Source organism: Paroedura picta, chromosome 10, assembly GCF_049243985.1.
Source record: "Paroedura picta isolate Pp20150507F chromosome 10, Ppicta_v3.0, whole genome shotgun sequence".
Classification (NCBI taxonomy): Eukaryota; Metazoa; Chordata; class Lepidosauria; order Squamata; family Gekkonidae; genus Paroedura; species Paroedura picta.
This window is the reverse complement of record NC_135378.1, coordinates 47,761,564-47,785,630: the sequence shown is the minus strand read 5'-3', so window position 1 is coordinate 47,785,630 and position 24,067 is coordinate 47,761,564. Positions and strand designations below refer to the sequence as shown.

Here is a 24,067-nt window from a genome sequence, read left to right as displayed (position 1 = left end):
AGACCTACTTAAGTGCTGTTAAACCTATTAATAGATTTGTGATTAAATCATTTCAAACTCTAATCTCCAAGTTCTTTAAGGTGAGTGAATTTCAGGTAAGGAATAGAGGATACCAGAATATATCCCCATGTGACTCGGTACTTGCACAGTATGAACAGTATGAACAAGCACTGAGTCATGTCTGACCCTTGGCGTGACGCCCTCTAGCGTTTTCATGGTAGACTCAATACGGGGTGGTTTGCCAGTGCCTTCCCCAGTCATTACTGTTTACCCCCCCAGCAAGCTGGGTACTCATTTTACCGACCTCGGAAGGATGGAAGGCTGAGTCAACCTTGAGCCGACTGCTGGGATTGAACTCCCAGCCTCATGGCCATAAAGGGGAAGCCCTAACTTCTCTCAGCAGAGGCTCCAGAAGCCCTAACTCCTGTCAGCAGAGATTTTTCTCTTGGATTTATTCCCCCTCCTCTGTTGTCTCCAATCCCCTCCCCCCCAATTTAAGAAAAGAAAGAAAGGCTCCTGCTGTAACTTGGCTCCCCCCTTCTGAGATTCCCTAATCACATGCATAACACTTTTCTGATTCAATGGGGGGTGCAGAGGAAGACCTGAGTTCAAATCTGGATTCAGTAGGATCCACAACGGAATAAACTAAGTGCAGAATCGGCCCTTGTCTCTAAAGCTGCAATAAACAAGTTACCCCCTCTTCAATATGTCTACCTTTTTATGTGGTTAAACGCAGCTATTATATATCACCTCTTGCTTCTCCTTTTCTCCAAGCTACACATACTCAACCTTTCCTCGTAAGGCACAGATTCCAACCCCCTCAACCATCGTAGTTACCCTTCTCTGAACATGTTCCAACTTGTCAATATCCTTCTTGAACTGCAGCACTCAGAACTGGACACAATATTCTAAATGAAGAATTTGTATAGACTTACTTGCTTTACTTCCAGACACAACAGAGAGTAATAGTTTAATCTTTTTGAAAGGTATGCTTCTTAGTTCTATGCCGAGCATATATAGATGTGAGAACATGAGTAGGCTTTGCCCAGATCTAGTGTGTTTATGATGGCCTGATTTAAGGAGAGAATATTTAAATCCTATAATATTTTCGAGGTTGTACATTATGTAAAAGATGAGAATTTAGATGTGTGCTTAGTTTACTCTTTTACTATTACAAAATTTGAGATGTTCAGTGAGGACCCTGCTTATTGTTTTACTCTTCTCTCCTTCATTCCCAATGAATGCCAGGGGGAGCTGTTTCCAAATAGACGCTCTAGTGTTCTATGGAACAGCTTTTCAGGAATTCTCTGTCTTTAAAGTCAACTGTTTATCTAAAGCACTGCCGGACAACAAATGACAGAAATGCAAATTCTGTAGCAGATAATATTTGCACAGTTTTTATGCATTTCCATTGGATTTCTCCTCTGTTATATGCTGCTTCTTTGTTCAGATTCCTGCATATATTCAGAACACATGTCGGAAGTAGCTTATACTTTCCTCCTTGCTTAATTGTGGAATAATATGCGCTTGTTACTTAAGCTAATGGCAGTTATTGATCTTTCCAGCTTGAAATTGCCAACTGTTTAAAGGTTCTTAGTAGCTATACCTCTCTGTTTCACACTTGATCTGTTCAAAGACATCTGTTGGTAAAGAAATTCCATTGAACAGTACATGGAACAAGAGAATTGAAAACAGTAGTGCAAAAAGTTTCCTTAATTTTCCTAGTTTCCATCTTCTGTGACCCAGGGAATAACATTACTAGAAAAAATGTCTTAATTTCATCTTGGTGATTCAGCTTATTCAATCCCAGCAGCCGGCTCAAGATTGACTCAGCCTTCCATCCTTCCGAGGTCGGTAAAATGAGTACCCAGATTGCTGGGGGGTAAACGGTAATGACTGGGGAAGGGAATAGCAAACCACCCTGTATTGAGTCTTCCATGAAAACACTAGAGGGCGTCACCCCAAGGGACAGACATGACTTGGTGCTTGCACAGGAGATACCTTTACCTTTACTATTGAAGATAACACGTAAATTAAGGCAGAACCTTTCTTTCCATTTGTGTTAACAGATGAAGTATATACAGCAAAGACACAAAGAACTATGATATTACTTCTGCTTATGTGTCTGTGGAACTTTCTTTGCAGCAGACTGCTAAAGAGCACTTCCAAAGTCTGGGACCAGAACAGATATGGCTGACTGCTGTTAGGGTACAGAATTAGCAATCACCATACTGAGTGACTCTGCACAGACTTCTCTAGATCTAACCTCGTGTGTTTATCTACTGCTATAAAAACAAGGTTATCATTTATATAGCTGGGAGACTAGTAATGACTGGGCTTGGTTCTCCTGCAGTCCAGTTTAAGCCTGCAGGCTTCATGACAAGTGAGCCCCATAAGCAGCATACAGTGCAGCCAATTTTGGCTGGGCTAGCTTCTGGTTTAAACTGGGCTGCTGGAGAAGTGACCCCCAGAAGCTGTTGCAACAAGCTTTATGAAATCCCCAGACGATTATGAGCATTTTGCCAATGTGATATTACGACTACTACTATGACAGTATATTGGAAGAGCAACCACTGACGAAGATAAAACGGGAAAGCGGGTCACTTAACCTAGGATCCCGTTTTGGTTGACTCTTTATGTTTGATCATATGTTTGACCATTTAGACTTTGTTATAACATTTTCACCTATAAACATAGAGAAGACTACTATATCATTGTGCCTCGTGATTCCTTTTTTCTTCTGTTGCAACAAGCAGAGCACATTGCTCCACATGGCACTGGAGATCATGATTGGGCTTGTTTCTTCTGCTTTCATTCTTCATTGTTTCCAATAGGGGTGGGAAGGTGTTTAAAGATATTATGGTCACTTTAAACACCTTTTGCAAACACCTGTGAGTAAATTCTGAAGGCAATTAAGTGGCTTGCATTTCTTTTAAATGCCTTCTCTAGGTTGGGAGTTAATTCTGAATTCATTTAAATGGATTTGAGGCCTTTAAATTTACCTTAACTGAAGCTATCTGGCAGTCCCAAAATCCCAAATATTTTAAGGATTTTGTTGGGATCAGCCATTTTGATAGACAAATAAGCATCAGCTCCTCCTCCCTCCCATTTTGGAAAGTACTGGTAAAGCCCCCCCCCCCCCAAGCTCAGAGAAACCAAATGTACATTTCTGGTCCTGTGACAACACTAGGGCTTCACCACATTGTGTGATAATATTCTACCTTCACTGGAAACTGGAAGTAATTTGTCAGATCACATGTTATCCAGGCAACAGTTGAACACTGTTGTTCCACTGGGGGGCACTGTAGCTTGAAGGCTGCTGTTTTATGAGTGGGGCTGAAAAGTAATACAATGGCTGGAGATAATTGTGGTCCCAGTTAGGAAGGAGAGATAACCAATGATAAACCAATAACGACCCATCATCTGACCCTGTTAGCCATAATTGCTAACTTCCATGTTTTAAACCTCTACATACCAGTTATTGGGGAAAAGCTTTAATCCTGTTTGTAGGTCTCCCAGTATCTCATTGGCCTCTTAAGGGAAACAGAGTGATGGACTTCTGGTCTGTTCAATGAGAACCATTCTTTCTTTCTTTTTTTAAAGCATACATTATTCCAAATTTACCATATTCTTTAATACGCTCTTGTGTGCTGTTCGCTACTATCTGAAGTTACAATTAAAAATATATATATTCTGCCAGGTACATATAGAAAGCAGCACAAACTATTACTTTCTTCTTTTTGATTATTTAACATTATTCTTGGAGACTGTCTGGTTCTTCCATGAAATACAGCTGGCTTTGTATAAAACCCAGAAACAAACCAAAATGCTTCTATCTAATAGAAATTAAATTTTAATCTTAATTCTGATCTACCAGCATAAAAAAAGAACTCATCAAGGAGTCTGGACCTGAACATCATAGGCTCCTAGAGCTGGTGTACACAAGAAAATAGTGTGTGTTTACATAATGTTCATTGAAATATCAAGTTATCTGTTAGACCCATTATGCACGGGGGAAATAACGCACATTCGGGGTGGAATGGCGGCGACTAAAATCACTGATAACGCATGGTGCCGGCTGCAACCGGCCGCAGCTTCGGTGCATGCCGCCAAAAAAGCCGCGTTTGCGAAATGTGGAAGAAAGCGCAGCTTCCGGGTGACCGGGGCGCAACCAGAAGTGGCACCGGGATCGCCGCGTGCATAATCGGTTACTCTGGGTTTTGCCGCCGTCACGCCCCGCCCCGTGCATAACCAGTGGGCGTCGCGTCTTCCCCCTCCTCGTTTTCCATGTGACCCGAAATCGCCGTTTCGGCAGCCATGCATAATGGGCCTTAGTGACAACACACCTCTAAAATCATGCAAAACCGAAAACAAAAAAGCTATCAACTATCTGACACCAAGATCTGTATTATTAGATGGCATAATCTTACAGTCATGAAATCAAAGGCTGCAGTTCAAGAGTTCAGTACCTTGCTGCAAATCAGCAGATCACAGAAGAGGCTTTTGTCCATCACAATCCAAGCTAATATCTCTTTCTTAGCCCAGCTAAAAGTTTTGGCTAATGAGACCAGGCAATGATGGCTAACCAATCAGAGTGTGTACTTGCTTAGAACCCTTCAGAAAATTTACTCATCACTTCTAACTTTCCCCTGCCCATCCTGTGGCTCACAGATTCTCATTATCCCATTCCTTACTTTGTCCTTAAAAATGATAAGAGCTGAGTAGGCGGAGAGTCTGAATTAGTAACATTTGCTAGATGGCATGAAACTGTGACTATACACATTAACCCTTGGGAGGAATTGGCGTACTTTGCTTCCTAGGTTTTTGTTTAAATAATGTTCATTCATTTTAATCTTTTATTTTAAAACTTTGCTGTGGTGTGTTTATAAATGGGCACTTAGCTTTATTAAAATATGCTCTAGGGATGCGTGTAGTTAGTTATGTGTATTTCAGCTATTATTATAACAGCCAAGCTTGTGAAATAACTTAACATTTGTAATAGGAGAAGGGTGGGCATTAGTAGAGAATTGATTCATTTCATTGTTACAAAACCCTTTTCCTTACAGTTTTTCTGTTTAAGTACTCAAAAGAAATGGTTATATTTTGGACAGTACTTTCTAAACATTCTAGCATTGTGGACTAGAGATATTCAATAGCTTCACTAGTACAGTTCTGTTTTTGTTATTACATTTTAATATTTGCTATTTCTCTAAAGAATCTCAGGAATGTGAATATATCCCCTACCTTATTTTAAGAAGCCCATTTCCCTAATGTTGAAGACTATTTCTTTAATCCTTTGACATAGCTAATGTAAATAAGAATTTGTGACTTGTGTTTCTGTCACAAATTATAATGATTGTCTTATTTCTTTCTAGGATCTGGAGGTTGTATATTCTTATTTGCATGGAATGGAAGCCTTGTCAAATTTGAGAGAACACCAGCTCAGGTATGACATCCAATGTTAATATGCTATCCCATGATGGCTGGTGATACTTATGTGTTACATTGTTATTCTTTATGAGATGGAATATCTTTGGCAACAGAATAATAAATATATTGAATATTGAACTAATAGCAGAAATCAGGAAGTAGGCATAACGTAGGCTAAAGGGATCATCATGAATGATGCCTGGAGAGATCTAGTTCTTTTTTAGTTTTAGTTGATTTTTTGAAATATTCATTGTCCTAAAATTAAATTCCACAAATTTGGGATAAATATTAATTTTAGGCAGTGTCTTGCTAAAGTTGCATCAACTGATGTCATGAATGATAATTTATACTCCAGATTGATCTATAGTCTCTGTATATCTGCTGTTAATTATCCAAGTGGTTCAGAGATTCAAAAAGTGTCAGCTATATTTATTTAGGTGTCCTGTCACGGTAAGTATGGTAATAAAATAATACATTATTTTAGTGTTTGTATGTGTTATATTTGATATTTATTGATGCCTATCATTTTCTTTGATCAAGCTACATTTGGGAAATTATTGACATAAGATGTGTGTGTCTGCGGGAGAAAGGAAAATAGCACTCAGTCTTGCATTGAGAAATACTGTCATTTGCTAATTTCTGCTCTTAAATGTGAAGTGGGGAAAATGGCTTCCAGAAACTGCCTTCGGTGTGAAAAATCCACTAAGAGGTGTTGAACCACGTACTAAAAAAAGGTTGTTCGTTTTCCATCTTCAAAAAAATTTCATTTATAAATGCAACATTTTAATGTACTTAATGTACTTAATTGGAACACAGGTATCCTGGGAATTGAGCTCTTATGAAATTTTAAAATGAAAATAGTTTGCTTCTAAGTAGGTTATAAGTAAAGTGTATAATGGTTATCATGCATCTCTATAGAGAAGGGAGCTGGTGGGAATTGAATCTGTTAAACACTTTTAGAAGTTTCTTAACTACTAAAATGTGAACAGAATTATTTTGGAAGAATGCTGATATGTAAATTTAGCAATACCAAACAGTAATTTTGTCAAGCAGCACCCACATTTTACAGTTGCCTTCTGAAATAGAATGTATTTATTAATGACCATAATGTAAAGATTCTAATATCTGCCTTAATGTGTCTTACCAGTACATGCAGCTTGATATAATTGCCATGGTTACTGCATTTCCCCCCAAACTGTAATTTTCATGAAGCTTCAGGAGAAATTCAACTTTACTGGAGTTCAGATTTTAATTGCTTGATCATAGGAATTTTTCATAGGAAATGTAAAAACAAGTATAGTGGCATAAACTGGCAATGGGGAATCATAAGCTTCTGTCACAAATCTCAAAAGCTGTAATCTGTTCGGATAAATCCTTATTTATTTATTTATTTTATTTATTTATTCAATTTATATCCCACCACTCACAGCTTTGCCGCCTTGAGGCAGCTAACAATTAAAGCCATAACAATTTCCCCATTAAAACCCAGTTAAAACAATGGCAGTACACATAAAAACCCACAAGATGGTGGAAAAAACATAATTTACACCCAACATAATTTACTAAGTTCAGCCCAACAATCAGCATAAGTTGTTATAAAATACAGGGATGTTCAGCTAGGGTACGATCCCTGATTGAACTCTGGTCAACCCCCTCTCGGCCTCAACTAAATGCCCGCTGGAAGATCTCTGTCTTGCAGGCTCTGTGGAATTTAGACAGCTCTGTCAGGGCCCTTAGCTCTTCCGGGAGCTTGTTCCTCCAGGCAGGGGCCAAGGCCGAAAAGGCCCTGGCCGTCGTCAAGGCCAGGCGGATTTCCTGGGGGAGATTTCTTTGCCTGACATGGAATAGCAAGAATAAATAAACAAATGTATTAATTTTTCCAGGGCTAATATGTGACTTGGAGCACATAGATTACTTTGTCTTTTTGTTACATTGGAAGATTTCCCCTACCACACAATAAGAGTGTGCCTGAAATTTAAGAGGAAATATTTTAATACAACATTAATAACAGTCTATTTAGTATACATGGCATATTTCTTTATTCCTGTTCTCCAGTTACCCTTTTTGTTTTCTGGTCTGGTTTGCATAAGCTTGTCAGGAGTCAGGTACAGTTCATTGAAATACACTGTTTTTTAAATTTCCTGAAAGTGTTACCTTTTTGACTTTTAATTTTTTTTTACAGGGAGTCAGTCAGAAGAATTCCTCTAGATATATTGTTCTGTTAAATGTTTAAAAGAATATTTTCTTTTAGGGATATACAATGCTTTAATGAAAGCACCTTCAGATATAGGAAATTAATTAGTAACATGATGGAACCATCACTGCTAAGAGGCTGTCATCTATAGAGATGTGATGGCCTGGGGGGGGGGGGAATCCTCTAGAAAGACTTAAAAAAGAAGCCATCAGAAAAAGTGTGAATTTTAGGGAGCATTGGGGGCGGGGGAGAGATCCTCAGTATAAATAGTTTCTCTTTTGGAATGAGTTAAGTTTTACACTATAGTGGTTTGCTTTTTATATAGAACAATCTGCAGCATTTAACAATTCCTGTGTACTAGAGACCAATACATATTAAAGAATGTTTATTTTAAAATGATTAATTTTGTCTACAATTAATATGCTGTGTGTGATAATACACTGTTGAAAAGTTCAGTGTCACAAAGCTTGACTAAGTAGTAGAATATACTGCTGTCTGTATTATGAGTTTACAACAAAACTTTTGTTTTCTATTTTCAATTCCTCCCTTTAGCACAAATACAATGAGCAATGGTAGCATAGAATGCAGCCATTTTCAGCTCTCTTTAATATGGGGTATATTTAAAGTCTTGCTTATAGGAAATGATGATATATATTTTTTTAATTTTTAAGAATATGCCAAGGAGTACAAGATTTATATGCCAGTTCAGTTCTAAATGATGCTTCTTTTGTTACTAAAATGTTAAAGTAAGTTCAGGCATGATAGAATAAGTATTTGCATCAATGTCATTTTCTGGCAGCATTTTCCATTTTGCTTCAGGAAAAGATGTTCTCCCTTCAACATTTTTGCAAGTTGTACATCTCAACACATCTGGAGCTCTTTTGTTCCAAGTTGACTTTTAATGGGGGAGGTGTGCAATGCAAATAAAGTTTTTCAGGTCACCTATATCTTCCAAATCACGAATTAGTACTAGCAAATTTAATGTTTGTTTACTTACTCTATTTTTGGGTGTGCCATTTACATTAATTTCCTTTGCTGAACAGTTTCTGCCTTTGATTCCTTACCTTTTAACATGCCAATCCATTGTGGAAAACATCTGTACTACTGTACTGTAGTGTCCCATTTCCTGTCTGTGTTCTGTTAGAAATATTTTTTTTCTCACAGCCTTTAAAATCCTTGTTTTTGATGATGGTGAATTATGTGAATTACCTGAGAACAAACATAGCAGACAGTGTGCTATACAGTTTTGTTCTGAGCAAATCTGTGTGAATATGTTTTTGAAACATACACATACAGCTAAAGAAAATATAAAGAGAAACTGCTAACCGGTAAACAGGCAGCTTTTATCAGCATGTACTGCTTTTAGATTGGATAGTAACTGCAACAATCTGAGTGGTAACTATAACAGTGCGCAGATTTGTGGAAAATTTAAAATCGCTGAAGTATATTGAATTGAAAGCTAGATTGTTACATGGTTTAGAATGTTTGATAAGCAAAACTTTTAATTATAAATGATCACACCTTTAAAAACAATAAATGGTTAACTTTTATCCTTGCAGAATGATGTGTGAAACAGTGAGATACGAGAGGCATGAAGCCAATGAAGTTCTGTACTAGTAAGTATGGTCTCAATTTTTATCATAATTGCTTATGTGAAGACTTGTAGATTCACAATTTATGATTTTTACATAGAATGGCAGCTTAATTTGCACAAGGGAATTCAGCTTTCTACAGCAGATGTAAAAGGCTGTAATCAGTTTTATCATGTCATTCTTAAGAGAAAAACATTCCGTTGGATAGTTCTGACCATATAGTACTTCTACTTTGCTGGTTTATTCAATAATTTGTATGTCTCTTGGTTCTCCTGGTAGGTTTTACAGTTCAGCCTTTAGATGAAATATGTAATAGTTTGCTCTTGTAGTGATGTGGCAGAATGGGAAAGAAACTTAGCAGCAATTTTCATTGTGCAGCAGACGATTAGTAGAGAGAGGGCAGTGCTGAGCTGGTTGCATGCATATAGCACAGATTTCATTTTCTCCTGTGGCAGCCATTGCTGGCTTTGAAACGGGACATTTCTGAGTCCAAAATCATGGCCTAATTATTGTAGCCAGTTTATCTTTGACCTGAGGAAATTTCTGAGAAAATTTGTGGACGATAGACAGTCTCTTCTCCTTAACCATCATGTTGGTTGTTTGCTTTGCATTTGGGAGTAGACTACCACCTGAAAACTTCTAAAACTGCAGCACTACCAGTAAGTTTGACTTCTGGCTACTGTAGTTCCCAAACATGAATCTGATTTTGGAAACCTGCTTAGCAATACCAGTTTCCTTTCCTTCCTCAAACGATTCAGATTGCAGCATATGAAGTACTAGAGGATAGATTATGATGTCCTTAACTTTTATATGCACCCTGGTTTATTTGACCTGTTATAGTAGTTCCATGCAAACTGATTGTATAGAGTGGTCTGTCTGTATATGCTAGTAATGCGATCTCAGGTGGAGGAATTGATGACTGTTGTTCGTCATGGACAGATTATTACTTGGGTTTAAAGTCTCAGGGATATCAAGATTCTGCAGGGGTTAGAGGATCTATTAAAATGATCTGCCCCTTGAGACACTGCTTAGGGGATTTTCCTATTTATATGATTGATGCTCCTGATAGTGACCTGGTAGACTTCTGGAATGGTGAGATGATCCCATGGTTGTCATGGTCGCTTCTAAGCACCCTCTCACAAACTTTAGAGACCAGGTAGACCGTTGGCTTACCATATGGCTGCAGGCAATGAAAGGTCGAGGGAGACGACTACAGCAGCACTGGAGAAAACTCAGAACGAATCTGGTATGACATAGACAAAAGCTTATTATAAAGCATACTTTGGCTGTGAGGCACACCCCCCCCCCACACACACACACTGTTCCACCACCATTACTTCTGTACAGTGTAGGCAAACTATATGGTCAGAAGCCTGTGGACTGCTTGGGGCTCCTTGTGACCATTTTGCTCAGTACTTTGCATGTACAATCTCTTCATCTGTTTCAACTTGGCCTCTCCATTTGCACAGTGTCAGAATCAGATAGTGCCAAGGTGCCAGCCTGTCTGGTTGTTTGAGATATTTTTTTAGCTTATTCAGTCTGAGGATGTGGGCAGGATCCTTGTGGGTTTTCAAGCCTTCACTCTTTCTGACTAATTAAATTGGTCTGTGTGTGTGTATGTGGGAGTGGGGGGGTGACTGGGTCTGAGAGGTAGTTAATAGTTCCTTGAGAGGGGGGTGGTTAATCTAGCCTTGAAAGACTGTGATGCATCCGCTTCTAGTTGTTCAGGTTTCTTAAAAATCCCTAAAATAAAATATGAACATTTATTGTAGAGTGCATTTAATCTGTATACTGTAAATGTATTGTGGTGTGTGTGAAAATTGACTGCTGTCACTTTATAAAATAAGTGGTGCTCCTTTAATGGAAAATTTAATAGTGTTAATCTCTGTTAAGTGCATAAGGGTCTTTTTAGACATAGTTTCATCTTCAAGATTCTGTATGAGGGGAGACTGGTAGTCCAGGAAATCAAGAGTCTAGATCAGCATCAGGGAAATCCCCCATTCAGATAAACACTGGAACATTAGTTTGGACTTTGGACTGTAGTGAGGAATATGGTGGAGGGAGCATAGGAACAGTTACTATGCAAGGAGTACCCAACATTTTTGATCCTGTGGTACGTTTAGACTTCTGAGCTGGGATGGTGGTACAGCCACAAATTGAATGCTCAGGAGGTTGGGCCAGATTCAAAATGGCTGCTGTAGGAGATATTACCTGGATTCCATTTTGACAGAAGTCCTACAGAATAAAGAAATAAGGACAACTACAAAAAAGGACACTTTTCTTTCTTTTATGAATATATTTACTGTATTGCCATTGGATAGGTCTGTTTCTCTCTGTTTGGTTTAATGATTAGACTGTCCTTATACTCTTGTATGCTGTAGGAGATGGCCAGCCACAGAATGTTTCCTTCAGTTGCAGCTGACTTATGGTGACTCTGTATGGTTTTCAAGATAGGAGGTGTTCAGAGGTGGGTTACCATTGCCTGCCTCTGTGGAGCAATCCTGGTCTTCCCTGGTGATCTCCCATCTAAGTATGAACCAGGGTTGATCTGTCTGAAATCTGATGAGATCAGGTTAGCCTGGGCCATCCAGGTGTTGCATACACACAGCTTGTGTTCAGTCAGTGAAGGATTTTGTGCTTTGGAGGCAGCCGAAGCACTGTTTTTTTGAGTCTGAACAACCAATCAGATCTGCAGCGGCCAGTTAGAAGCATCAGCCATGGAACCATACCAGTCTGGTTTTTGGCCTAGCCATAGGGTGGAAATGGCTTTGGTCATCCTCATAGATTGGAGGTAGCTAGACTGAGGCAGGTCAGCAGTGCTAGTGTTATTAGATCTCACGGCAGTGTTTGACATAGTCGATTACAAGCTTTTGGCTCACCACCTTGCTGACATAGGACATGAGAGTTGACTGACCTCCTTCCTCCAAGGTCAAGAAGAGAGCGTAGCTGTCAGCTGTCAGGGAAGAGCAGTCCCATGACTGTCCACTCTCTTGTGATCCTCTCCCCAATGTTATTCAACATCTGTATGAGCCCTCTTGCACAGCTGGTCCACAGGTATGGGCTAGGGTGCTACCAGTACACTGTTGATATCCAGCTCTATCTGTTGATGGCTGGCTGGCCAGATACAGCCTCAGATTCACTCGTCAGATGTCTGAAGGCTGTGGTAGGATGGCTCTGGTAGAGCCTGAAACTCAATCCCTTGAAGACGAAGGTCCTGTGTCTGGGAAAGAAGGGCCCATGAAAGTAAACGTATATCCCCTTCTTGATGGAGTGCAGCTGACTGCTTCACATGCTGGCAAGAATTTGGGGATGACTTTTGATGCTTCCTTTACAATGGAGATACGTCACAAATGTATGTGACGAACTGTCTCTCCCAATATGTTCCCCAGAGATAGGGGAACATACAGCTTCCTGAGGCATATTGCCCTTTATTGCTAAGATGTGGAGACAGTATCTTTTGTTGTAGTTTCCTGTGGGCCATGGAGTCAATAACATGCAGAGTTTTGATTTTGGAAGGATTAAATTACTTGCCAGCACTTTGTGGTTGTGTGTGTGTGTTAGCATTCCAAAGCTGCCTACTGCTTTACCAGTCATGGTTTATACAGAACCAGTCTTATGTCTCCACCTGATCTTACAGACATTGATTTCAGATCTTTTTATCTTGCTTACAAGGACAAAGAAGCGGTATCTTAAAATGTGAATAAATTAAACTTGGGTGAAGCCTTAGCAAAACTCAGAATATTAACTTAAAGCAGTATGTTGAGGTTTTTTCAGACATTACTATGCATTCACCTTCCATTGGCTTTTGTGAAAGTCATCCAGGGGAATATTTAATAATGCAAAGAGTCACAGCAGCAGGGGCTAGTCTGTTGCTTTTTTCACTTCCCCAAAGGTATATTATACCTTCTCATAGCTAGACAATTGGCAAAGCCATCTTGGGCTTTGGCCAGAGCTGTACTGCAGTAAATTACAATAGCTTATTTATAGATTGTATTTGGAAAGTGTCTCTCTCTCCTCCTCCCCCTGCTGGGAGATTTCTATGCAGCATTAGCCATTAGAGCAACTTTGTTCAAGAATTCAGTAGCTGGATTCCATAAATCCTTTATCTCTCCTAGTGAAAGTAAGTCTGTGAAAGATGGTGGCTACTTATTTGGGGGTTATTTCTTGGGAAGAAAGGGAAGCCTAACGCTTTTCAAGGGGAGGACCTAGATACTAGCTGCAGCTTTCATACTAGTAAGCATGATAATAAATATTGCAGTGAGCTGATTCAGTCTACTGATGGTTATTTCAAAAACAGAATTGCTTTGAACTTTTCAGATCCATTCACAGACATTTTCAAAAAGCTGAATCTGTAAGGGACTTTCAAAGTGCAGGTGATTTCCTCCTCCTAATAAATATACAGTTGCATTTCTAAGCAGTGCTTTTTATGTGACATTTGAGCATGATGACAATTACTTGAAGGTGATTTTGAGTTGATCTCTTCCTTTCCCTGAAGACTATAGTTAGCTCTGTGTTGAGTTGTGTGTGTGTATGTGAGAAAGAGAGAAAGAGATTCTGATATCTAATAATGATGGAATGTTACTTATTTCTTAAATTAGTACATAAAACACAATGTTTATATCACTGAATTTTTCAGCTTGCAAATATATACAGTGCATTCTGCAGTATGGATGGGAACAAACCGGTTCACAACCTTAAATAGGTTATAAATTTGACCGATTCATGCTCCCTGAACATTTCTTGGACCTTTTTCCTGGTTGGGTTTACGGTTTGGGCCATTTAAACTTTATGTTTTACTTCTCATCTTCCAAACAAACAGAAGTGAAATGGAAGGTTTAAATGGCTTGGCTGGTCCACTGGTCAGCTGGGAGGTTAAAATGACTGGCAGCCAGTTAAAGGAGGGAAGCAAAATGGAGACTTTAAATATCTGGCAGCCATTTCGACCTCACAGTGGATAGGCCCACACCTCCTTTGATTTGCTTACTTCTTAGGCATTCAGACATACAAGAAGGGAGGTGCTTACCAGATATGCCAGCCTGCCTCTGCTGAAAATAGCTGGTTGGACAGTGCCAAGTTGAAACAGAGATGGCCACATAAACTCACTTGGATTGACTCACCCAAGTTAGGACTTGCTCCTGAGTAAATGTTCCTCTCTTACAGTGCCAAAAATTTCTCCAAGCACAGCCCTGGGTTAAGCAGCCCTCCCCATAGAAAGCCAAAGCTCTCCCTCCCCCAGATCAACTCTCACCAAAAGCCAACCCACAGCTGCCCCAAATAATGTATCCAAAAGAGAATATTTTCCATGGATCAAGGCTTGCAAAGTTTTCTCACCCGACAATTTATCAGAGCTGCATGTGGGTGAGTTTAAGCCATTTGTGTGCATAGCCATTTGGCTTCCCTTTCAAACCATGCTCCCCTCAGTAGATGACCTTTTATAAAGAAGAGCCCCAAATGATGGTCTCCTTACCAGTGGAAGCTTGAGCCAAGTCTCCAGTTTCCTTCCATTCCTCACAAAAAAGCTACAAGTGATGGGTCTGCATAAAACCTAGTTGCCTTCATTTATTGGCAGTCTTTTGCCCATTTCAAAGCTGAGAAATGCACACCACGCATCAAGGGTCTTTGTTTTGCACTCTCAAAAGAACCACTGTGCTTGCTTTCTCCCTACCCTGGATGTGCAGGGCAATCAATTTCCTCCCCTTCTAATTTCCACCAATTTCTCATTCCCAAAATGGAAAATAAAATTCTCCCTCAGATCAGCTTTTTAAAACTGGTGTCAATTTCCCATGAGTGCAGGTCTTTTTTGTTTTTAAAGTATCTTGCACCTTTTCTGGGGAGACGAAGAGTAGAAAGAAAAGCAATTAAACTTATTCAAGAGGGGGGTAGGTCACAACAAACCATTTTAATTGTGGGGAGAAAATTGCTTCCTTATCCCAGTACTGCATAAGAAAGATAAGTGTGCTTAGTTATGCAATGGCCACAGCTTTGTACTTTGGGAGTGGGTGGGCTCGGCCCAAGGAACATTTCACTTCTCATGCCATTTCCCATTTCTTTAGGGGAAGCCCTCTTTATTTCCAACATTTTCCCTATGCCATTTCTAAACAGGGAAGCTCACTGCAAGCCATTTCATGGATAGGTTTTGTTCCCTCCCGCTTACGAGTGCATGCCCTGCTATAAGGCCATAGTGGTTGCAAGCCATTTTGTTGCAGGATCAATCCCTGAAATGGCATACACACCTGTCCACTGTGAGGCCTGAATGGCTGCCAGTCATTTGGGTGTTCCATTTCACTTCCCCCTGCTTCTAAGCCTCCATTACATTTAGTTTGAACCTGGACACCCCATTGTAAATTTCAGTAATGTTACTGACATTTTTGTTTTTTAAAAACTTTGCCTAGCCCAGCAGTTCTCAACTACTCTGAGTTGGCGACCCCAACTGCGGTGGCTGGGTCTGCATGTGCGCGTGTGAGCAGTGTGCGTGTGTGAGCGTTCGCAGGTGCACAACAGTCAGGCAGTGTGGAGGCGGCCATTGCCATGGCTCCACCATCACCACCCACTGCCGCTGCCTGCTGTCTGCCTGCTGCTGCTGGCCACTGCTGCAGCAGCGGCAATCAACCTGGGGACCCCCCCCAGAAGGGGCTAGGCGACCCCAAATGGGGTCCTGACCCACAGCTCTAGCCTATGAACCACTGGACTAGCCTATGAATTCTGTTGTATCCCATAGTTAAGGATTTGGGACTTCCAAGCCCTACTAAATGGAATTATTTTATTCAAATATACTTTAAATGTATATCTTGTAATAGTTGTTATTGGGAATTAGAAATAGATAATAATAAACTGATGACGAGATATGTGGCTAGGTATAGCATGAACATAGACTCTGCTGGAAGTATTATAGAAACTGACTATTTTATGCTGATTCCTTATTTTTCCGAAACAAAAAACTAATTAGCTTTCTAATTAGTTTATGTGTTCAAAATAGTCTTGGAGGTTTTTTAGAACTAATATTTTGCTGCATAGAACATCTTCCTGTCACTTATTTTAGTACTACATGAAGAAATGGGATCATGTAGCTATCTCCGTCAGACAAAATACTTAGATAGTACTCATCTCCTCAATGAAGGTTCCTGTTACTCTCAACCATATCAAGAAAAAGACTAAATTTCTGTAGTACACACAATGTAGTACACACGGACTCACCCGTGCGGCTCTTTGGCGGGTGGGGGGCCGGGAAAGGAGCGACGGCTCCGGCGGCCACGGCGCAAGCCTCTGGAGGCGCGCTGCGTCGGCGGCGCGCGCGGCAAGGGGCGGGGCTGGAGCGTCCGTTTAGGACGACGCCTGTCTCCTTCCCGCCTCTTTGCCAGCCGAGAAGAAGTCTCGTCTTCTTTACCAAAGGTGCCCCCTTGCCTGCCAATAATTCATCTGCAACATTGTCACTAAGTTTTCACTAGACTTCCTCCAGCATAATTACATTCAAGTCAACTTCCATTACAATGTAAAAAATGTGAGTTGTGGGACTTTTTTTCTTGGTATGTGCCTTATTTTTATTACGCAGATTTTGGGGGTGTTTTTCCTCTGTGTAAGTAGCGCCTTCTAATACTATCTCTTGTTTATTTACAGCCCAGATGATATTGGGACCTGTTGGTATATTCTTCTGTCTGGTTCAGTATTTATCAAAGAATCAATGTTTCTTCCAAGGAGCAGGTATGCCTGGAATTTATGGTTTTTAAATATTAAAGGCAGTATTAACTGTATATATCTAATATTAAACAAATACATATTGGTTGCTGAAACAACATCAAAGAATGCTTAAAGAGCTAAGCATTGTTTCCAGATTCGAGATCATTTATCAGTCTATTATAATGTCTCTGTTTACAATAATAAGTTTCAGAAAATGCTCATTCCATGAAATGAGATTGCAGCCAATGATCCTTGCTATGTTTGTCAGCTAGGTATACAGATCTGCTTTCAGTGACTTTATTATGCTCTCTAACAGGTGGAAAAATGAGGGAGGGATTAAGTTGGAATGGCAAAGCACCTTGTCATGTGGAAGTGATTTTTATTTGTAGCTGTCCTAAGTAACTGAAGCCAGGCAATCTTTTAGAAGGACATTTTATTTTGTTAAGAATCCAAAACTATAAGGAAGTAAAGAGGGTAGAATGTATATGCCTAATGGTATATAATCTGCATGACTAATAAATTGGGAATTCTCAATTCTAAAATTACCTGGTAGTGAACCCTTTATTCCTCCATCTCTTATTTGGCTGGACTTGGCTTCAAACCTTGCTAATAGCCAAGTGTTCAAAGAAGCCCAAACCTGGGTGGTGAGGCTGTGTGTGTGTGTGTGTTTGTGTGTGTGTGCGGGGAAGCGGCAGTGGGGAATGGCCATCGGGAAGGGACCCCAGGTGGGAAAGGAGTAGGGATGGGGTGTCTCCCCCGGGCGGCGGTCATTTGGTGGGCAGGGAGTCCCCGGCAGCCGCGCTCTGCGCGACTGCCGGGGGCTCCCTCAGACGGCGGCATGCGTGCACGGGGCTGAGGGAGGCCCGTGGGCTGGGCGTCCGCCTGCCCGTACGCCGTGAGGGAGGCCGTGGCGGCGGGCGTGGGCTGGGATGGTGGCGGCGGTGCCGGAGGCGGGGGGGCGGCGGCGGCGCGGGCGCGTTGGGTGGCGCTGTGGGGCCGGGCGCGGGGCCTGTGCTGGCGTCTGCGGGCGCTGCAGGCGGGTCTGGCGCTCGATGCGCGGCGTGGGGCGGCCCCCGCTGGGCTCGGCGGTGCTGGGCTCGGAGCTCCGCCGCTTGGCCGCCAGCGCCTCCGCCCGCCTTCGCGCCACCCGGCGCGCCTGCAACTTCAACGCCACCGACAGCGCCTCCCCGCCCGCCTCTGCGCGGCTGCCGGGGGGTACCTTGCGGCCGGGCTGATGCGCCGGAGGCGCTTTGCGCCTCCGACGCGTCAGCCCGGCGGGAAAGGGAGCAAGTGCGAGCTGCGCTGCGCGCGGCTCGCAGTTGCTGGGGCTGGGAATCGGAGGGACCCATCGGCAGGCGCTGTGCGCCTGCCGATGGGTCCCTCCGAATGTCTGTCCCGGGGAAGGGTCCAATCCGGACCCTTCCTCATCACGGACAAATCCCACCTTAGAACCCCTTAACCATTTATTTAGTCCGTGGCGCCCGCGGCGCCACGGGCGGTTTAAAGATATGGAGTATTATTTAAATAGCTAGTGGATCTTCATTTGAATTTCACAAGCTGTACTTTAAGGCTTGTTCCAAATTTTCTTTTATAATGTCTAATGGAAGTTCAAGGTCCACAACCTTAATACTGAATGGCCACTAAGTATTAGTGCCATCTAAGTATAATTGGGTTCTGAAGAAATTATCTGACTCTTAAAAGAACTGCTAGGATAACTGCAGCATGAGGTACACTCACAATAGGTGTTTCTGCTTGTTACTTGGCTGAATAAATTTATATAATTGCTGTATTACCAGTTCCCTTCTTTATTTATGCTTAAGAGTTTTAGGTCCAAAACCCTTTATTGAAGTCCCTCCTTCTCCAGCGTCTATTTGCATTATTTAAATGGATCCAAAGATCAAGCGTGCATGTGTACATGCATAGAGGAATATGGGTTGAAAAATAGATTGTTTCATGCAGCAAAACAGGTGGGACCTTGGGGTTGAAAACTGGGGCCATGAGAGACCAAAGGATTAAGGCCCCTTGAATTTCAGAAGTAAGTAAACTGGTATTTGGAGGAGTCATCCTTTGTCTGATTTTTTCCCCTACCATCAAAGCTGGGTCAATTATTTAACTTACTGAGTTTAACATCTGGCCCAGATGGTGTTTGTGACAGGTAAACTGTATTGTTTTAAAATTGAATTTTAAGATTTTAATGTTTTTATTGTAATTCTAGCTTAAAAGCCTGTTTCTAAGAACGGGCTTTGAAAGGGTCCCCTGCCCTGGTCCCTGGCCAGGCAACTTAAGGTGGCTTTGGGCTGCAGCACAAGTGGGGCGGGCGGGGGCTGGGCAGCTTGTTAGCAGGGCCAAGACAGAGCTCCTTAGCAGGCAGTCAGCAGGCCAGGAGGCTCTCGTTAGCAAACCCTTCACCACGACCCTTTGCCCAGGGCCCTCTCATCTGCTGCTGGCTCCAAGCACTGAGGCATCTGAGAGCAAAGAGGCTAGAGTCCAGGGCGAGAACCTCGGGGGAAGGACCAATCAGGACAAAGCTGGCTGCACACTGGCCCTATTCCAACTTGGACAGCTAGACACGTCCCAACCCCTAGGCTGTTTCAGAAATATATAGAGGAACAACAATGGATAAGGACTAGTATCAAAGCCCATTTTAAAAATGGGCTTTGAAAGGGGTAGCAGGCAGGAGGGCGTGAGAGGGTGGCTAATGGGATTGGAAAGCTCCTCCCCCCCTGCTGGCAGTGACAGGGCTTTGCGACCCACAGGGAGGCTGCACACTCTTCCCCCCCCCCCCCCGGCTCCCTCTCAGCAGGAACGTACCTGCGTGCCACAAAGCCCTGTTGCTGCCTCTTTCCTCATGGGTGAAAATGGAGGCCGCAGCCACAAGGCTTCTAGCAGGCATGGAGGGAGAGAGGGAGCTGGAGGGGATGGGCCAATCAGGGTGGACCTGGATGGATAGGGCCCCGGATAGTCTCCTCCCAGGAGGCTGTTTCCCAAATATATAAGGGAGCAAAATAGTGTTAAGGATAACTGTTCTGGTGAGGGGTGGCATAAAAGTAAGTGTGTGTGTGTATGCATGTAAAAATATATTAAAAGGCAAAAAATAAAGATCTGTTTGTCAATCTGGCAAAAAGTCAGAAGTTTTGGCAATAAAAAGAGAAATATGGAGAAAGAACAGAGAAAGCACAGGTCTGAGGTAGGACCATAGGATAAATATACCCTGTTTGTCTCTATTGTAAAAGCTGATTTTGGACCACAGGGCCAGTTGTTGGGATACACTGTCAATAGTTCATTAAAATTATGGCTTTTCAAATAACGCTTTTCTCACTGTCTGATGCATTTGGCTAGCACGTGATATTTCAGGCAGAATACTTAATTACGTAATTGAATTCTACAATACGAATAAGGTTTCTGTTTTTCAAATATTTATTTGCATTGAGGAAAACGCAATATTTTTTCTAGTTTTCTTCTATGTGGCTGGTTGACACATTTAATTTTGCCTTGAAAAGGTCTTGTTTCTTTCTTCCTTTCTCTGTGCCTCAGTTTGTGATGTCTCATAGTGTTTAAATCAGTTTTATGCCAGTTTGCCTGAGGCTGTCACTAAGGTAATGCAGGAATGTGAATAAGAAAGAACCACTAGAAAACTGTAGCTACTCTTGTCAGGATTTCAGTAGCAATAGCTTATAAATGGATATTGTATATGCTGATTGAAGTAGTAGCAGGGGTATATTTTTAAAAATAACAGTGACTACGATGGGCTCTGACCATCTGGGATACCTACCAGAGTCTGATCCCTCATTGCTTATTTAAAGAACTTGAGAGGGATCCCTGGCAAACCTCCTTGAACGAAACGTTAATTGCATAGTAGAAGTGATTGATGTATGATGCTTCCATACCTTGATCCCCACAAAAGTGATGTGTGAACAAAAAGCAGACTTCCTATGCCATATCACCAGGATCTGTTGGATGTGCATCTGATTACTGAAGCTGACTGTTAAGTTGCAATGAGAAGTGTGTTCAGAAGATCATCCAATGCATATTGCCATTTATTATACTGGGGTGGTGTGTGGACAACACACATCCTACCCAATTGACCCTCACTGGTGATATGCCCCCAGTAGGGCCAGTCATGGCCTTCCCCGCTGCCGTCCTCCTCCACCTTACTGCTGCTTCTGGGTTCTTGGGAGGAGGAAGATCCGGCAACTGGTAAGCCCTGTGGCTGGTTTGTACTCTCCTGGAGGAGTGGGAGGAAGGTCACAGCCCAGCTTTTGGAGGCAGCCCACCCGTCTCTTGTTCTCTGGCAAGCACAGCCTCGGGGGGGGGGGGGGGGGGGTTAAAGATTTTAAATTAAATGAGTTATATCATAATTTAACTCCATGACTTATATTGCATGCCAGGTTTTAAGTTGTCTGAAATACTATATTTACTTGGACACAACAAACAAATGTTTGTTTTGAGTCCTGTTTTGTTTGTTTTGAGTCCAGTTTGCATTTTTGTTTTTGTTGTTTTATTTTGAAAATGTGTTCAGGCTTGGGAAACATAATGTATGGGATTTTCATAGCACATTTGTTTTCTGCATACATTCGTTGTGATACTGTGTGCATATGTATAGGTACTGGTGTGCATTTGAAAACTGTGTTATAAAATATACTAGGGAAAAGGTCACTCACCCAGACTAAAGCACCATTCATGCTAAATGAATGTGAATTCAGTTTCTTTTAATTATGATAGATGTTACAGCAATGCCATTTTTGTTGCTGCTTAATGTAGAGACAGACAGAGGTTGAAGGGGAGGGCATCTTGACACGGGGGATTCTGATGAAGTCCATCAAGGAGGCAGAACTAACATTCTTCAAGACTTAATGCCTCCTGAGCGGAGTCACCAACTTTCCTCCGTTCATTTCCTGCCTTGTTAAGGGAGAGCAGGATTTGGGTAGGAGGTGGTACGCTTAATACTTTTAATACTTCTGTTTCTACACTTTTATATTGACTTCTACTTGCTTCTTTATTCTACACAGTTCCTTCTTTTGGCCTTTTGAGAGTGGTATGGCTGTTAATGATTCTTCCTCTAGTAACTGCTGCCCTTGTTCTTGCCAGAAAATGCATGGCTCAGAAAATCTATTTTTGCAGTACACATCCAATATATCATTATGATATCTTAAATCTGCACTTTGCCTAATAATTGGAATTTGTTTTTACCCATCTAAGGTGATGCAAAAAGAATGGGGGGGGGCTGGGGGGGAAGCTAGATCTTTGGCAAATATCAAGCAGACACAGGACCCTCCCCCAATCTTTTCTTATTTTTATAGTAATAAGAATGTAACATCATTTGCAGTTAATGAAAATGTAAACTGATATTTTATGGTTGTAACTCTTTTGCATAATGAAGCAGAAATTCTGTAGTATGTTGTAAATAAGTGAAATACAATATATTCCAGAAAAATGGATGGAAATGAGTAAAATTGTGGCTTGTTATTTTAGAAATAGTGCTGCAGATACTAAGAACAAGTAATTTAAAAACCAAAATAGAATATGATGTAATCCTTCACAACTCTCCCTCATGTTACCCTTAATCAGTTGGTAACAACACTGTTGCCATAACTACAACTTTCCAGATGTTTTAGTATAGATTACATAGGCAACAAAACCGTTCTCTGAAGATGCATGAATCCACAATAAATCTCTTATTAGAGCACTAAAATAAAGACTTCAAACTGAGAAGAGAAACAGAAACTTACGTTTGGTTTTTAAAGGCAATCCTGTTTTAAAATCTGATGAGTCACCCGCATGAGACTGCAAAAATAAACAAGCCAATATTCATGAATACTTCAGAAGATTCTTTGCAATTACTTTGCTTTTTTTTGTTAATGTAATAAATTCAAAGCAAGTTTATTGAAAATAATAATCACTACAGTAGCAGATTTGGCCTTTCCACCTATGAAAATGCTCCTTCTGTATGTGAGTGTTCTGAAAATAAAACATTGCTGCATGTTGCTCTCGGGTCTCCTTGTTTTCATATGTAATACACCTGAGCCCAAAGTGCACTGTGATGGTTCAGGAACCTTGAAATGTATAATGCTAAAGCAGGAGCACTTTCATTAGTCTGATAGGTTGTTTCAGGCCAGAATTTCCTTGTATCTCTGTTTGTTGAAGAGACATTAAGGTATATCCTACCAGACTAATCCAGAAGGTGAATCCTGATGGTGCAATTTTGGAGTATGGCAAAACTTTACAAAATATATGCATCAAACGTATTCTTTAGAGAGCCACCATTTAAATATTCCATTAATGGAAGCAGTACTATCAGTTCAAGATAAAAAGGAAAGTGTGGTGAAAATAATATGGCTAGAGTTCAACACGAGTCTTCCCTAAATTCAAGCTTCTGTTATGAAAATAATATGGCCAGAGTTCAACACGAGTCTCCCCTAAATTCAAGCTTCTGTTATGAAAATAATATGGCCAGAGTTCAACACGAATCTCCCCTAAATTCAAGCTTCTGTTTATTCATGGCTAGCGTGTTTTGGTAAACAAGCTTTGAACTGTAAAGTGACATATCAAAGACACCACAGCGAGGGGTGGTATATAAATTAAATTAATAAATATAAATGGAATGAATAAATATTATTTGTTACTGCTTCTGTTGAAGGTTTGTTCTTGGGTGAAATTACATTGTTCTAAAGACGTTCAGCCACATTTCCTTACCTGTAATGGTTTAGGTTATCTTTCCCAAAGACACTGAAACTTGTGAATGAGTTTTGAAGATTGTCCTAAAATGAAAGAGGACATCGTACGAACTTGGAAAGATCTGTGCATCCCCCCTCTCCCCCGAAGGATGGGATTTAGTGACAGCCTTCCTGTCAGTGCCACTGCCTTGGCTTTTAGCTGCCTCTTACTTGGGGAAAAACATTGGAAGACTGTACCAAGGCTTGGCTTCAGCTTTGTATAGGCAACAGCAGCCATATGGCACTAAATGTAAGCTGCTGGGAGCTATGTGGATAACAGCCATGGGAATGGTTGTGCAGGTTTCATTAAAATACGCTGTAGACCATAAGTGGCTCATAGCCTGGAGATTGCTTGGTATAAACAAAAACTCAGAAAGCTAACTCAGGAAAAAATAATTTGTAAACATCAGTTTCTTGATAACTAATTTGCATTCACGATGCAAAAAGAATGAGAAATGACTACA

General features: G+C 41.2%; 1 protein-coding gene across 6 annotated transcripts in view; it reads left to right on the top strand.

Annotated features, from left to right (window-relative positions):
* Nucleotides 1–24,067, top strand: part of RAPGEF2 (Rap guanine nucleotide exchange factor 2) — a 157,223-nt gene that overhangs the window by 46,826 nt on the left and 86,330 nt on the right. For all 6 annotated transcript variants that reach the window (XM_077299989.1, XM_077299986.1, XM_077299987.1 and 3 more), the window contains exons 2-4: nt 5,376–5,446; nt 9,184–9,240; nt 16,831–16,914. In XM_077299989.1, the coding sequence (XP_077156104.1) occupies nt 5,376–5,446; nt 9,184–9,240; nt 16,831–16,914 (212 nt within the window). The remainder of the gene's footprint in view (nt 1–5,375; nt 5,447–9,183; nt 9,241–16,830; nt 16,915–24,067) is intronic.